The following is a 14112-nucleotide window of genomic DNA, read 5'->3' on the forward strand; positions in this document are numbered from 1 at the left end:
TTTCACTCCTTCTGGTTAGATCAAGGAGTAACTTTGTTGTTTGAAATTCTAACATATGTATTCTCCCCTTTTGATGAAGAAAGTGGGTCTCATGGGCCTACAACTTAATGGCATTTTATTTCTAGTGCATTTATTTTTATAGTTTCATTCTATTTATGACAAATGATAGGAGTTTTTCACTTCCCAACTTGGTGTGAAGTTTTTTTTATAAAATAAATGTATTTTTAAGTGACTTGATTTAAATAACTATATAATAATTCAAGGGATGCATTATTATGGCCAACACCACTAGTCTAGTGGTTAAACTATATAGCAACTGGAAAGTAATTAATGCCTTTCAGACGTATTTAAAAAGAACAGGCTGTAGAAATGAACAAGTGAAATCAAACAAGTTCTGTTAAAAGAAAGGCAATATCCTTAACAATAGTCAATTTAAATCCAATTTCTTCCAGAAGACAATCCATTAAACAGAATAGCACTAAGAGATTATGAAAACATTCCAAGATCTAATTTTATCAGTTTTTTCCCTTTCTTGTCCCTTATAAATGGGATCTATTGAGTTCCACAAATAGTGCTAAATCATTCAACTAAGACAACAGATTTCCTTTCTTTGAGAAAAAGAACCAGTTATACTGTCAATTCTTTCTTTAGTACCACTAAAATACTCCAGAACAAAAATAACTCCTTTAGTAAAAATGAACTGAATCTATTCTATTTTTAACTCATAGCAAGCCTCTAGAAGGTCATCCCTCCTTACAAATGTCTTCCCTGAATTCCCAGGAACATCAGCAGAACTGTGACTTCTCAGCACTGGAGGAAATAGAGGCTGCAGTGAGTTCAGAGTGAGGACACGTACAAACTCCCAGCTCTGACATGATGTGATCAGAGCCTTTATCTTATCTACGCTGACCCAATATGCAATATTTATGAATTTCACACAGGACTTCAGATGGCAGTTAACAATCAGAACCTCAAACAGAATTCACAAATGCAGCTGCAAACTCACTAATTCCTAAATTGCAATAAAGATCTTATTAGGTCCACACAAACATTTAGTTAAAACACATGGTCTCAATGTCTGCGCACTGGCATCCCTAAGTCTGATGAACCAAAGTAGCCACCAAGGAGGAGTACACTCAGCAGCAAATTGAAAGCATTATTACGAAAAGAATGAATGAATAAGCCATATGTGTATTAATGTACCTAGACTTTGCTAAGCACTGTAATACCAAAATTATAAAACTGTTCTCCCAGTTAATAAAACAAATACTAACAAGTCTCTATTAATGAAGAGCAATATTAATGGGTACAGTCAATAATTGTCATTATTTTTCTTCTTCTGATCTTCCCATAAGGACATTTTCTGACTTACAAAATTGTCTGTAACTGCCACAAGCAAACATGTATTCTAATTCTCCAGAGCAGCAATTTTTAACTGGTGTGCCATACCAATTTTTAAAACACACAGTACCTGACCATTTTTACTGACCTCTTTTCCCTTAGACTGTCAAATAAAAATAAATAACAATAGCAACACAACAATAGCCATCCAGTATGAATGAATCAAATTATGCCTATGTTTTTGGTCAGGTCAGCAAAAAATATATTTTTGTGTGTGCTGCAGAATTTAGAATTACTTTATGTGTTCTATAAGATGAAAAAAGTTGAAAATTACTGCTGTAGAGGGCTGTATTAGGCTGTCTCAAGCTGTCTCAAATATTCTTTGTTCTTCACATCTTTGTTCAAGTAAAAGACTTTTTAAAAATCACATTACCTATTCCCTAGTAAAAAAGTCCAATGTTTCTCAATAAAAGCGCAGATATCCTCTTTCCACCTGAAATAACCTTGACGTCCACTTCCTTCCAGAGACAAGTTGTACATTGCCAACATGACAACCTGAAACACAAAGTAAACAAGGGATGGGAGAGAGGCATGATTAAGGGTGTTAATCTGCAGGGGGGAAATATGTTTTATATTCTAGGTAGTAATGCTGGAGAATGGAGGGGAGAAAGGAAGGATAATATTAGAATATTCTTAGTATAGAATTTATTTCCATAAGGAGGATCCTGAAGCTATAAAGAAGTCTATTAAAGTTTATTTAATTCATCCCCCAATGTCTGGTCCACAGCTTTAACTCCCAATAGTCCCATTAGAGTGTCTATGACCCAAGGCAATTATGATGCTTCCAAACTGAGTTTCAATTCCCCTCATCCTTAACTTTACAAAACTTTTGGACAGCCTAACAGATAACCCTGCGAACAAATTTTTCAAATTCTTTCACTTATTTTTGTATCAGGTCTACATTAACCAACAAGCATCTTCCTTTGAGCAGTTATTGTTCATGGGGAGTTACTGTTTAATGGATATGGAGTTTCAGTTTGGGAAGCTAAGAAAGTTCTGGAAATGGATGATGGTGATGGTTGCCAAACAATGTAAACACACTTTATTCCACTGAACTGTATGCTTAAAAATGCTTAAAATTGTAAGCTTTTATGGTGGGTATATATTACCACAATTTTTATTTGTTTTGTTTCACAGGCCAGTGCTCAATCCACTGAGTCATACCAGGCAGGGCTTATTACCACAATTTTTAAAAGTTATTTTTCAAGAAGTCCTTTAAAGAAAGAATGAAGCGAACTTCTGCCTATTCGCTCCTACAGTACCTCAGAAACATAATTTACTGTTAATTTCAGTGGCAGATACATAAGTGTCTGTTAATTTATTTCCAATCTATTTTTTTATAATTGAAACATTTCATTACTTTAAAAAGTTAAAAATTCAAATGTACATGAAAATAACTTTACCTATTATCACAATACTTACTGAGGAAAATTACAAGCTCAATATATAAAGGACATGGTTTTTCTCCTCTCCTGGAATTCATAATCTAAAATAACGCATCCCAGTTTAGTTTTCTGCTCGCATGATTAGACATACTCATCAGTAACAGGCCAGCCTTGTGAACCAGTGTATCCCCAGGGCCTAGTTCAGGATTGGCAAAGACACAGCTGACACAAGTATCTTGAAAAACAATCATGGTATCTTTCTTTACTTGTAAAGTAAGAATGACTGTCCAGGACAAGAATGTAAAAACTACACTGTCCTTCCCAAACACATGATAAAGATTCTCCTGCATTTCAAACTTGTTGTTCACAAGCCACCAAAGAGGAAGACAGAAGATAAAAGGAGGGTGTGGAAGAAAGAGGCCTTTTAGTCAGGAGACCAGACCTTTTTACTGTTGGTATTCAGTAATATAAGCAAGCATTTCCATTTATTACTTTGATAAAGCAACAAAGACAAAGTTTAAGATTTTAAAAAACCCAGAAAACCCACATTCTAATGAAATCTATTCAAGACCAACTGAGTGTCTGTCAGCTCTTTGATGACAGACTGAGTTTTTAAGATGCAACGAGAAACACTGGTCAACAGCTTGCCAAGAACCAGATGCACCTGATGGAAGTTATCATTTCATCACACCAGTATTATCCACGACCAATGTGTCTTTGGAAGTAAAAGAAATAATTTCCAAGTGTTATTAGTCTAATTAAGTGTGCAAATTGAGCCAATCATATATTCTGAGCAATACAATCAAAAACTAGTTCTTCTTTTAAAAAGAACCTTCAGAGAATACTCGTATTCCTGAAAATAACAAAATACATATATTTGCTCTTCCATTTTACAGCTTTTGAGAAGCTACTTGCAAGCCAAGTGCAAATCTGCCTACATGTGCACACATCAGAATAATCTATTAACATTAAACTGACCCTGCCTAGAGTAGGTTGCATGTGCTCTTTGAGAAAAATATTGGAATTACAACATTCATGAGACTATATCCTCAATACAAACTTCACTTTCTACTCATATATTTTCAGACAAGTCAAAGACTCCTTCCATTCACCACTGACAGATTTCATTAGATGTCCTAATAAAGCTGATAATTAAGATAAATCTAAGGCTGCTAAAGCAACTATGATTTGCAAGGAACACCTAAAGTGGCTTAGATGGTATAATATACAATCTTTTCTCATTACCCTGTTTTATTTCCTTCACAGCAAAAAAGTGCAATGGGTAACTAACTTAGTTGTCTACTTACAATCTAAAATAAATGTCTAGAATGTCACTGCATGGGGCAGGGGTCTTAGCTGTGCAAGTTCATCACAGTAGCCTCCAGGCCTAGAACAGTGCCTGGTTCATTACAGGTACTCAACATTTGTTGAATCAACAAACATAAAATTGAATATGTATAATGTGTTCCTTTTTAGAACTTAAACACTGTATATACATTATGCTTACTACAGACATATTAATATAAAAATAAAACCAAAAAAATTAATACAACCAAAGATCAATAAAAAGTTATCGTTCAGGCTATACGATAAGGCTATCTCGATCAGGCTAAGCTGGATTATGGTACTGGTATTCAAGGTGACTAAAAGTGGACATAAGTATTCATCAAGCAAAAAATATTTAAACATGTTTGAGTTCAAATGCAGAAAAGCTGGACTGTGTTGGTTTCTACAATCAGCCACCTTATGTCTTCCTAATCTATTTCCAATGGGCCATCTTTCCATTTTTAAAAATGGTTTCATGTTTCCAAAAAAAGGCTGCCAGAAAAATGTGAACTTAATTTTCAATGAAAGTCAGAGTTTGGTATTACATAAAAATGAAACTGTGCCTTGACCAGTGTGACTCAGTTGGTTGGCTGTCATCCTGCAAAGGAAAGGTTGCTAGTTGGATTCCCAGTCAGGACACATGCCTGGGTTACAGGTTCAGTCCCTGGTTGGGGCGCATATGAGAGTGAACCAAATGTGTTTCTCACACAGGTGTTTCTCTTCCTCTCTTCCTCCCTCCCTTCTCTAAAAACAAATAACATCTTTTAAAAAAATGAAATCGTGTTTTCAAGAACCTCAAACCCAATTCACGAAGTTAGCACTGAGTACCAAGAACTTTCTCCACACATTCAGTACATAACTTTCACGGGTAAATAAAAAGTGATGCTCAAAACAGCTCAAAAGCTCACAGAAGTTCCTTTTTCCATACATTCCAATAAATTCCTTGGGGGACCAACCTCATGAATTATACAGGAAGAGCCTTTTACTCACTTGCTGCCATGTTAGCTTCAGCCTTTCATACTGCTCTTTGCCATCTTCTGAGCAATCTGAACAAGTAAACCTAAAAAAATTATCACCCTTAAGGTAACTGAGCTGTTCCCTCAGCTGACCTAGGAGAAAAACAAAAACGTTTATCATAGAGCTGTGGTAACCCAAATGTTTAGTTTTTATCAACCAGATTTTCCAAGTTTCTTATGCTGTTTTTCTTTTACTTTTTTTTCCCCCCAGCCAGTCCACAATAGGAGGCAGGGAAGGGAGTAGAAAGATTTGTATTCTTCCAACATCAAGTGTGTGCCCAACTTAAGATCACTGGTTCCTTTACTTTTAGGAGAAAGATACTAGGCAAGGCTCACTTGTTGCTCACTGGGTTTTCCAGCTATTAACATTCCTGACTCCTATAGGTCTCTTTACACATTCAAACATCTGTCCACCCACTGAAGTATCAGGCACTGGGCTAGGCACTAGGACTACTCTGCCCAAAGCAGGTATAGATAGTAACTGTTCTCAGCTTAAATTCTGTAAGGGACACATGAGGAAATAGGTAATCACAACAGCACAGTTCTCCATCCTCACCGTATATCAGAATCACCTAGGGAGGATTTTGGGTTTTGTTTTTAACATGCATTGGCCTACCCCACATGAAATGAATCAATCTTGGAAGCACGGCCTGGGTTTGCATTTTTTAAAGTTCCCAGGTGGCACATACTCTATGAAGACACAAAAATCAGTGGTGCTAAGGGCAATGTGAGGGCACATAAAAGGGATGCATGACCCATATTGGAAAGATAGGAGAGCTAGAAAAAGTGAGTTCTACAAGATGATTAGAATTGGCCAGGGGAAGAGAGATGCTTGTGTATGCGGGTGTTGGAGGCTATAGTGATGCATGTTCCAGAAAGAAAATTAAAATTTGCTAAGTCCTAAGGATAAAAAAGACTTGTTTGTAGAGAATGATTGGATTGGCCAAAAAGTCCATTTAGTTTTTTCCATAAATAGAAGACACATGTTTTCATTTTCACCAATAACTTTATTGATTTGGGTATTTTGAGTATGTCAGCTATCTCCCACTATTGGTGCCTAGCGAGTAGAGGCCATGTTTAGTAGAAGCTGCTAAACATGTTCCAATGCATAAAACAGTTCCACAGCAAAGAATTGTTTGGCCAAAATGTCAACGGTACCAAGAAATTTCACAAACCACTTTTGGTCCTCCATACATTGCACAAATCTTTTACTTTTGCATTTCAGTTGTGTTCTTACCTTTCTTGAAATAATAAAGCATAATATGCCAAAAATGTTGCTTATTTTCTTCCATCTTCAGCATTAATGGCTACACAAATTTTCATGTTTTTTTAATGCACACTGATATGACAGCTGATTGTCATAATACAATAAAATTCTTTCAAATGAAGTTAAAGACATCTAAGCACTAGAACCGTCTTACAGAAAAAACTAAATGAACTTTTTGGCCAACCCAATAAAAGCTCACCCTAACAGAAAGTTCTCTTTATGTGCGAGGATAAGAGGAATCTAAAGAGAGAGGCTAAAGCAGCAAGGGCACAATCATAAAGTGCAGTTGAAAATGTATCCTGTGAAAACAGGGGGAGAGCCACTGAGATCTTTAGGCAGGACCTTGAACTAATAAGCAGAAAGAGCTCATAAGTAAAAATTACCTAAGATATAATAAATTCTAGGTTTGTTTTCTGTGAAAAGTTATGTATTAATAACTGTTACCTGAATAGATGAGTCTTTAACAAAAACATTTCTACACACTAGAAAATGCCCTACTTCACAATTACATACAAAAAATTTTTTTCTCTGACCTAGTTACAAAGTCCATTACACAAAGAATTCCTCTAGTATATACATCTTAACTGTTCTCCACCTAACACAAAACCCCCTTTTTTTTTGGTAAAGACTCATGATGACTGGCAAAGTATACTCTTCCTAGAGAACTAGGAAGCTAGCAGTTAAAAAGACTGAGTTGAAAAACTAAAGTATCAGGGAAGCATGTGTGTATATATCTATTGCCAGCAGATCAAAGAGGCCAACAAGTAGAAAACAAGAATAGTCCTAGAAAAAAAGGACAAAACACATTCACTCTGCTAATTCTAGCCTTACTTCAGCATACAATAGCAGGAGTTTTCCATTAAGGTAAATATTAAGAGTAATTGTTATTAACTTGAACTTTAATTCTACACTGGGCCTAGAATTTGGATTCAAATTCTTAACATAGCCTTGTTGGAAAAATCTGGCTAATTCTTTAAGGAACACAGAATTTACAATTTTCTAATCTTTATTGAATTACCATAAAGAACATTAATTTAACAACTTGATAGATGTTGACAGTTTTTATTAGTATAAATGTGCGTTTTATATAAATTTAGTTAAACTAAACTAAAAATAAATATAATAATTATCTTTTTATTTAGGTCTATTTTACATTCATGTTCTTTCATAGGTTAAAAAAACCAACCACATAGAAACCGACAAACCAAAGGAATCGAGAAGCTCCTTACTGGCTGGTATCCATTTTTGGCATTTGTCACAGAAGTAGGACAGCTGCTCCTCCATCCAGGATACATCTCCCTCATCACTGTTGAGGGAATCCCCACTCTGATCATGAGACAAGTCCACTGATGCCTGGTCCTCTGATTCAACAATCAAGAGAGTCTCCCCCTCTACTTCACCCTCCTCCAGTCCTTCTGAGGTAGAAGTTCTTGTGGCTTCATCATCATGGCGACTTATCAAACTACTCAGGTGGATGTTACTATCCATCCCTTTTTTCTCACAGGGTCAGAAGTGCTTTTTATAACAATCGTAAACTCTGGACACCACGCTTAAAGGGACTTTTATCAGGACTACACAAACAGAAACTTCAGAAGAGTGCCCACTTCTCTACTCAGATGTAATGAACTTCTAAAGCAATAATTTAGACTACATAATCCATTGTTCTTGTACTTGATTGAGTTTAAAAGAACAGTGACCAAAAAAAGGAGGAAGATCTCACTAAGCTATTCTCCATCAACACTCACGAACACACACATTCAACACTACTTGTCCCACCAATATTTCACATTCATTTCAAGTCATGCTTTTTGAGATCCTTTGCCAATGTCTTCTCTCTTTCTGCTTCAAGTTGCTCAGTCAAAATAATCTGTTCTCCCAAAAGACGAATGTTTTCTTTTTTCCGATTTTGCCTCTCAATGTCTCTGATCACTCCGTCACGAAGCCTCTAAAAATGTAAAAAACAGATTTCAGTAACACCCTGAACAGGTGGTTCCCATCTCTGTGCCATTCAAATCCAAATAACAGCATTACCAAAATACACTTAAAACTTCCAGACTCTATTTTAACTTTCTGCATAAATGTAAAATGCAATAAAGAAAACATCAAATTAATCTGGTAATGTGCTATCATGTTATCACTTAAATGACTACTTATCAAATATTTTAAGAAATTCCTGAATATTCAGTGTAGAACATTTAATTGGAAATAACAATTAAAAAAGAAAAAAAACTGCTACTGTGTTGAATTTTAAAAGTTTACTTGATATATGACACTTAAAAATTTGGTAAGGATTACTACAGTAATTCTTTGAACTACTTTTTATTCTAGTTGAATAAATATCGATAAAAAGAGATTACTAAAATATGAACAAGCAAGCTGTAAGGTGCTGAAAACCTAGCTTCTAATATATGAGAAAAAATTAAAATTATACAATATTATTAGTCAATTACAAAACAGAGAAGGAAAAAAATGCTACTAACAAAAGAAAAAATAAAGACCCATCAATGTAGTTATTTTGTTAAGCACTAAAGAAAGATAGAAAATTCCAGAATATGGACCTAGCACCTAAGAGGAGACTTTTTAAAACATCAATCCAGTCATGACCAACATTTTATCGTTACAAGTCACAAAATGCTCTAATAAGTTTTTAACAACAGTTTTGTAAGGCAGAATTAATGGAGACAGGTCCTGGGGTCTGAATATTTTTGTAATTATTTGTTGAGGACCACCCTGCCTGGTCTCAGGAAGCTGTAACCCCCCATGACTTAGACTGAGTGAAAGACCTCAAGACCAGGAGCCACAAAGGAGACAAAACTTATTTCCCTGGCATGAACACTGCCTGTTCATATGCCTCATTCCTTTTCATGCTTGAACTACGGGTAACAATTCTCTTGGATAGAGAATGAACCAAAGACAGACACGTTCACAAAGGAATGACAGGGACAAGACTTGAGGGGCTGTGGAAATAACGGGGTAATCGATTATCAATCACCAATTTTGCCAAAGCCTGAGTTTTTGCTCTTGGATGTGAGAAATCCAAGTCTCCTGGCTGCCTTTGTCTTCTCAGGCCTGCAGGGGCGAAACAGCCCAGACCAGAAACAAACTGGCTCCTGGGTAATCAGGCCTAAGACATAGAATACAAAAGACACTGTGAAATCTGCTTGCTGGAGGGTGCTCTTTAATTAGAATATGAACTCACGGGCAGGAAACAGAACTAAGCTTTAAGTCCTGTAGTCTTTTTAAATAAAACCCCCAAATCTCTGGCTTAGGATACCAGTAGGAAATCTGCCAGCACCTTTCAAAAACTAACTACTTGTAATTTGCAAACTGTATTGGTATTCAAGAATAAAATCCTGTTTGTGCAGGAGGATGAGGCGCTAAGGCGCCCTCCAGGAGAAAGGGTGGCCAAGTGGCACCCTCCAGGAGAGAGGGTAGCCAAGGCGCTCCCCATATGAGGAGTGGCCCTTCTGTTCCTATTCCCCCATAGGACCTAGTTGTCTCCGGTATGTTTTTCTCGTGTTTCGACGAACCATCCACAGCGTTCCGTGCTCACTGCAGGCAGATGGGCACATGTCACTTATTATTATGTCTATTTGAAAGACTCAACAAGTATCTACCTGCTGGACCTCCTCCAGCCCTAGAACTTCACTCCATATTATGGGGGAATAAAGAGTCATTAAGACTAATAAATCAACTGAAAACCAATTTTCTTGATCCCTGAACCCTTGGCAAGACCTCCAGAAACAGAAGTGGAAGTACTCATTCCACTCCTCCCTCCCCAATTCTTCCTATCTAGTGCTCCTCACACCACTACATACCCACACACCCACTCTACCCCCTAAAGCCCACACCTTCCACTGCAATCATTCTGCACCTGCCTGAGATCGTACCCTGCCTTTTCAGACTAGCATATACTTAGGATCTTGCTCTCCATACATCATTTGCTATCTTCCTCTAAGTTTCAATGTTTATGCTGACTGCCTCCAACATCTTTCTTCTGATGTGTACTTTACTACCCTACCAGTAACTAAGACCTCTTCACTATTCCAATTCTAACACCTAGAACTCTGGCTCCTCATGTAAGTATTACCTGTTTTGCTGGGTTCCTGTGAGGATTAAAGATGATGTATGTCAAGTTCTTAGTGCAGCACGTGGTACATAGTAGACTGTGAAGAAACAAGTCATCATGTCTTGCTTCCCTTGAATCCTCCTACATACCCACCCCATCAATCATTTGGCCAACTCTTTCTCACTGCTAGAAAGTAAGCCCACAATGAATAACTGAATATAAGATAAACACAGGTTATTCCGGTCATCTTTGCTTCATCTCTAACTTCCAAATATCTTAATCTTCCTGTTCTTCAACCCTCCAACACAGTGGTTCTCAAACCTGGCTGAGAAACCCCTGGGTCACTTTTAAAACATACATAAGCATGATCTCCATCCCCAAGAGATTCTGATTTAACAGGACTGGAGTAGTGCCCAGCCTCAGTTGCATTGTAAAAACTTGGCAGGAACATCGGGTGTGTAGCTAGGTTTCAGAACCAAGCTCTAATAACCAGCTTTACCTGGCACTCTTCAATATTCCCGGTTCACTGACCTCAGAACTATATCTCACATAACCATATTCCTGCCTCTGTTACAAAAGCTACCCTCTTAGAAACCCAAATCTCTAGTCTCTTCCATGCCTTTCATCATTAATCATCCCTTCCCTCTCTCCCGAGAATTCTTGTATTTTTACAGGCTTCCTCTCTTCTGATTTCCTTGGACTGTGAACACAGAGGACAAAGACCTCATCTGCTTCACATCTGTTTAGAGAGCACGTAGCACAGTCAATGCAAGACAGTCAACGCAATAGCAAAGACTTTCTTGCTACTGATTACTTCCACCTTAGGCAAACTAAGCTCAACCAATAACTGCACCAACGTGTTCTGTAACAGTTCACCAACGACCTAGTTCCCGTTCTCACACTCAACATGCAACACAGTTTTGAATCGGTCTCAGCAACAGTATGCTTCCTTATGTTTAGTCCCCAAAAGTGCCTGGTATGGTGCCGGGCACATGGTGATCAATCATTAAATGTTTGCTAACTTGAATACGAAAGAAAATATGGGCCGAGAAACACAAAACTGCCCGTCATTCCACTGATTAGTAAGTCTTGTTTCCAGAAATAAAGGTATTAAAAAATAAAAGATAATTTGGAGGCTGGTATCGCTAACGTCCCCAGAATCTAGTTTTCATAGCAACCGACTCCTTAAATTCCACCCCCCTGCAATGAAAAAACAACATACAGGCATCTCACCAAATTACCATGGCCACAGGCACTAAGGAAAGTGATCGGTGCTTCTTTACCACAGGGAAAAGTCTTACTAGCATTTAAATGCAGTAAGACCTAACCTTGGGCCTGGGGGTGGAGAGGCCGGTATCCCGCTGAAAGTACTCCAAGGAAATCCCTTCCCCTCTTCCACTTTTCTGCGATCTCACTAACATTCTGGAGGGTCGTAACACGACAGGGTGGCTGTGACTTGAAAACGGGACCGCTGACCACCCCACAAGCGTGCGTTCGAGGGAGCCACGCAACTTCAGCTAGGAGAGCCGGGCTCCCGGGCGCTGGCCTAGAGAGGGTGGCCTGTGTCTCCAGGACGCACGCGGCCTGGGAGCTGCATGACCCAGGGCCTAACCAGCTGACCGCAGTCGCCAAAACGTGAGGGTGCCGGGCCTCGTCACAGCGGAGGAAAAGAAAGAGAAGGAAATATCAGGGCTAGGGAGAAACCACGCGGAGAGACCGGGACCACCGCAGCGCTGGGCCCGGAAGAGACCGTCACGTGACACCGACCTGCTGGTCCTGTCGCTGCTTCAGATGCACGCCGGCCACAGTGGCCACCGTCAGCACCACCGAGAGGCCCAGCACCAGCTTCGAGCTCCTTGACATCCCCGCGCGGGCCACCTCGGCCGCCCTCGACCACCCCTGCGGGGCTTCGGAGCGACGACCCAGCTTGCGTTTCGGACTGTGCGAGCCAGACCCAACACGTAGAACACAGAGCTCCAGTCACTTTGAGTGCCTCCCTCCGCCGCCAGGCACGAGCAATCAAGAGCCGAGCAGCGCCCCGGCTCCTTGGGAAGTGCAACTTTGGTTGAAGCCTAGAAAAGGAAAGGAGGGATGTCCCTCTAACCTACAAGGCGGCAGGGTTAAAACACTGCCAATTCAAATTCTAAAGAAGAGCTTGGGCGCAAAACTGGCTCCAGCACCACTTCGGGGGTGGGGTGGAGGGGCTCCATGCCTGAGCCACTACATTTTATCACCCTACCACCAGCAGTGGCTGGGAATGTCGGGCTCGGGTGGAGGAAGGAATTCCTGCTGAGGTAGGTCTCTGACCCAGTTGCTGTTGCTCAACACCAGCTTCACTAAACTCAGCCTTCATTGTCCTTTTGGCGGGGACGTGCCACCAGGAGATGAGTTTTGCTAGTTAAATGTCGTAGACACAGTCACCTGCTATCAACTTGCTGATTTTCTTAAACAGTCTGATTTTTCTTAAAATCGAAAAGCCTTATTGCTAAAGAGCATGCTAACTGGGCAGAGACACCGCCTTGCCTCCTGATATGAAAATCACTAGTCACCTCCTTGCCCATGTAATCCTTAAGAGGTCACTTTTACACTTTTAGAGCCTCGGTTCCCGCCATTTTTAAGGCTGGGTTCTTGAGCCCACATCACTAGGAATATAAATGATGGGAATGGAGTGCTTCGAAAATACTGTAGCTTAAGGTACTGTCCAAGGCACAGGAAGATGTTTGGCTTTCTAATAAAGAGATAATGTCATTACATTATTCTTTTTTCACTAAAATTCACAGAGAACAAAGTTCTTCCTGTGGAAACAACTTTGGATGCTGTTAATTTGGGCTCAGTCTGAGCCTCACCCAAGGGCTTCTTCCAGGTTCATCTCTGTCGTGCTTTGCTATTTCAGCCTATGTTATGCAAGTGTAAGTTGCATGAAGTGATACTGCTTTTAGGAAATGTAATATAATGAAACTTTAAATAATAAAAAATTTTCAGATACCCTTTTCAAATGTCATTTTGTCTGTAATGTTTCTTGACCTGAGGAATATGCCATTGAACTGGAAAATGGGGTTTCTGCCATAACAGACATTGAAGTTAGAAGCAATTTAATTTGGGGTGTATTTGCATATTTCTGTAAAGAATAAAAACTATATACACTACTTTTAATTGTCTTCTCAAAATATTTTTTTCCATCTAAGGCAGTGAACCTTCAACATGTCCTTAGACTATGCCCCAGAGAGTTAGATGGTCTTTCATTCTATGATCACTACTTTTTCAACTTGTCTTTTTGAAATATTTTGTTATTCTACTTTTGAGTGATCCTTTACATGGTAACAGTGTTGAATTAAAAAATGGGTAGTCCATTGAAATATTTATAAAGCTAGGCAGGATGTATTTTGTTATTATTCTCTTAAATTACTGGGTTGTGAGAGAATGCATGCCATCAAATGCTGAAACCAACTTTTTTTTCATTAAAATAATATCCATCTAGTCTAAGTATATTTTTTAAGTGTGCACAGTATGTTTAAACAAAAGCAGTTTTCTGAGACAACTTGAAGAATTCCTACTAATGAATACAAGTCCAGACTTGCTGATTGGCTTTTGTTCCCCAACAGACTTTAACTGAATGCTCTAGGAGAAATGGATTCAAGGTACCCCCGT

The 14112-nt window shown here is 38.8% G+C and overlaps 2 protein-coding genes across 5 annotated transcripts in view; both read right to left on the bottom strand.

The window, feature by feature from the left end:
* KAT14 (lysine acetyltransferase 14) overlaps nt 1–12420 on the bottom strand; it is a 76491-nt gene extending 64071 nt beyond the window's left edge. For 2 of the 3 annotated variants that reach the window (XM_036009497.1, XM_036009496.1), the window contains exons 1-4: nt 12232–12420; nt 7625–8340; nt 5103–5221; nt 1775–1896 (exon numbers count right to left, since the gene is read on the bottom strand). In XM_036009497.1, coding sequence (XP_035865390.1) covers nt 1775–1896; nt 5103–5221; nt 7625–7883 — 500 coding nt within the window. In that variant the 5' untranslated portion in view covers nt 7884–8340; nt 12232–12420. Of the gene's footprint in view, nt 1–1774; nt 1897–5102; nt 5222–7624; nt 8341–12231 lie in introns of those variants that run through there. The other variant, XM_036009498.1, reaches the window with a different exon arrangement.
* Nucleotides 1–12420, bottom strand: part of LOC114506203 (protein PET117 homolog, mitochondrial) — a 76491-nt gene extending 64071 nt beyond the window's left edge. For both annotated transcript variants that reach the window (XM_028523711.2, XM_028523712.2), the window contains exons 1-4: nt 12232–12420; nt 7625–8340; nt 5103–5221; nt 1775–1896 (exon numbers count right to left, since the gene is read on the bottom strand). In XM_028523711.2, the coding sequence (XP_028379512.1) occupies nt 8185–8340; nt 12232–12327 (252 nt within the window). In that variant the 5' untranslated portion in view covers nt 12328–12420 and the 3' untranslated portion in view covers nt 1775–1896; nt 5103–5221; nt 7625–8184. The remainder of the gene's footprint in view (nt 1–1774; nt 1897–5102; nt 5222–7624; nt 8341–12231) is intronic.
* Nucleotides 12421–14112: the final 1692 nt, after the last annotated feature.

The sequence above is a fragment of the Phyllostomus discolor genome, chromosome 9, assembly GCF_004126475.2.
Source record: "Phyllostomus discolor isolate MPI-MPIP mPhyDis1 chromosome 9, mPhyDis1.pri.v3, whole genome shotgun sequence".
In the NCBI taxonomy this organism is placed as follows: Eukaryota; Metazoa; Chordata; class Mammalia; order Chiroptera; family Phyllostomidae; genus Phyllostomus; species Phyllostomus discolor.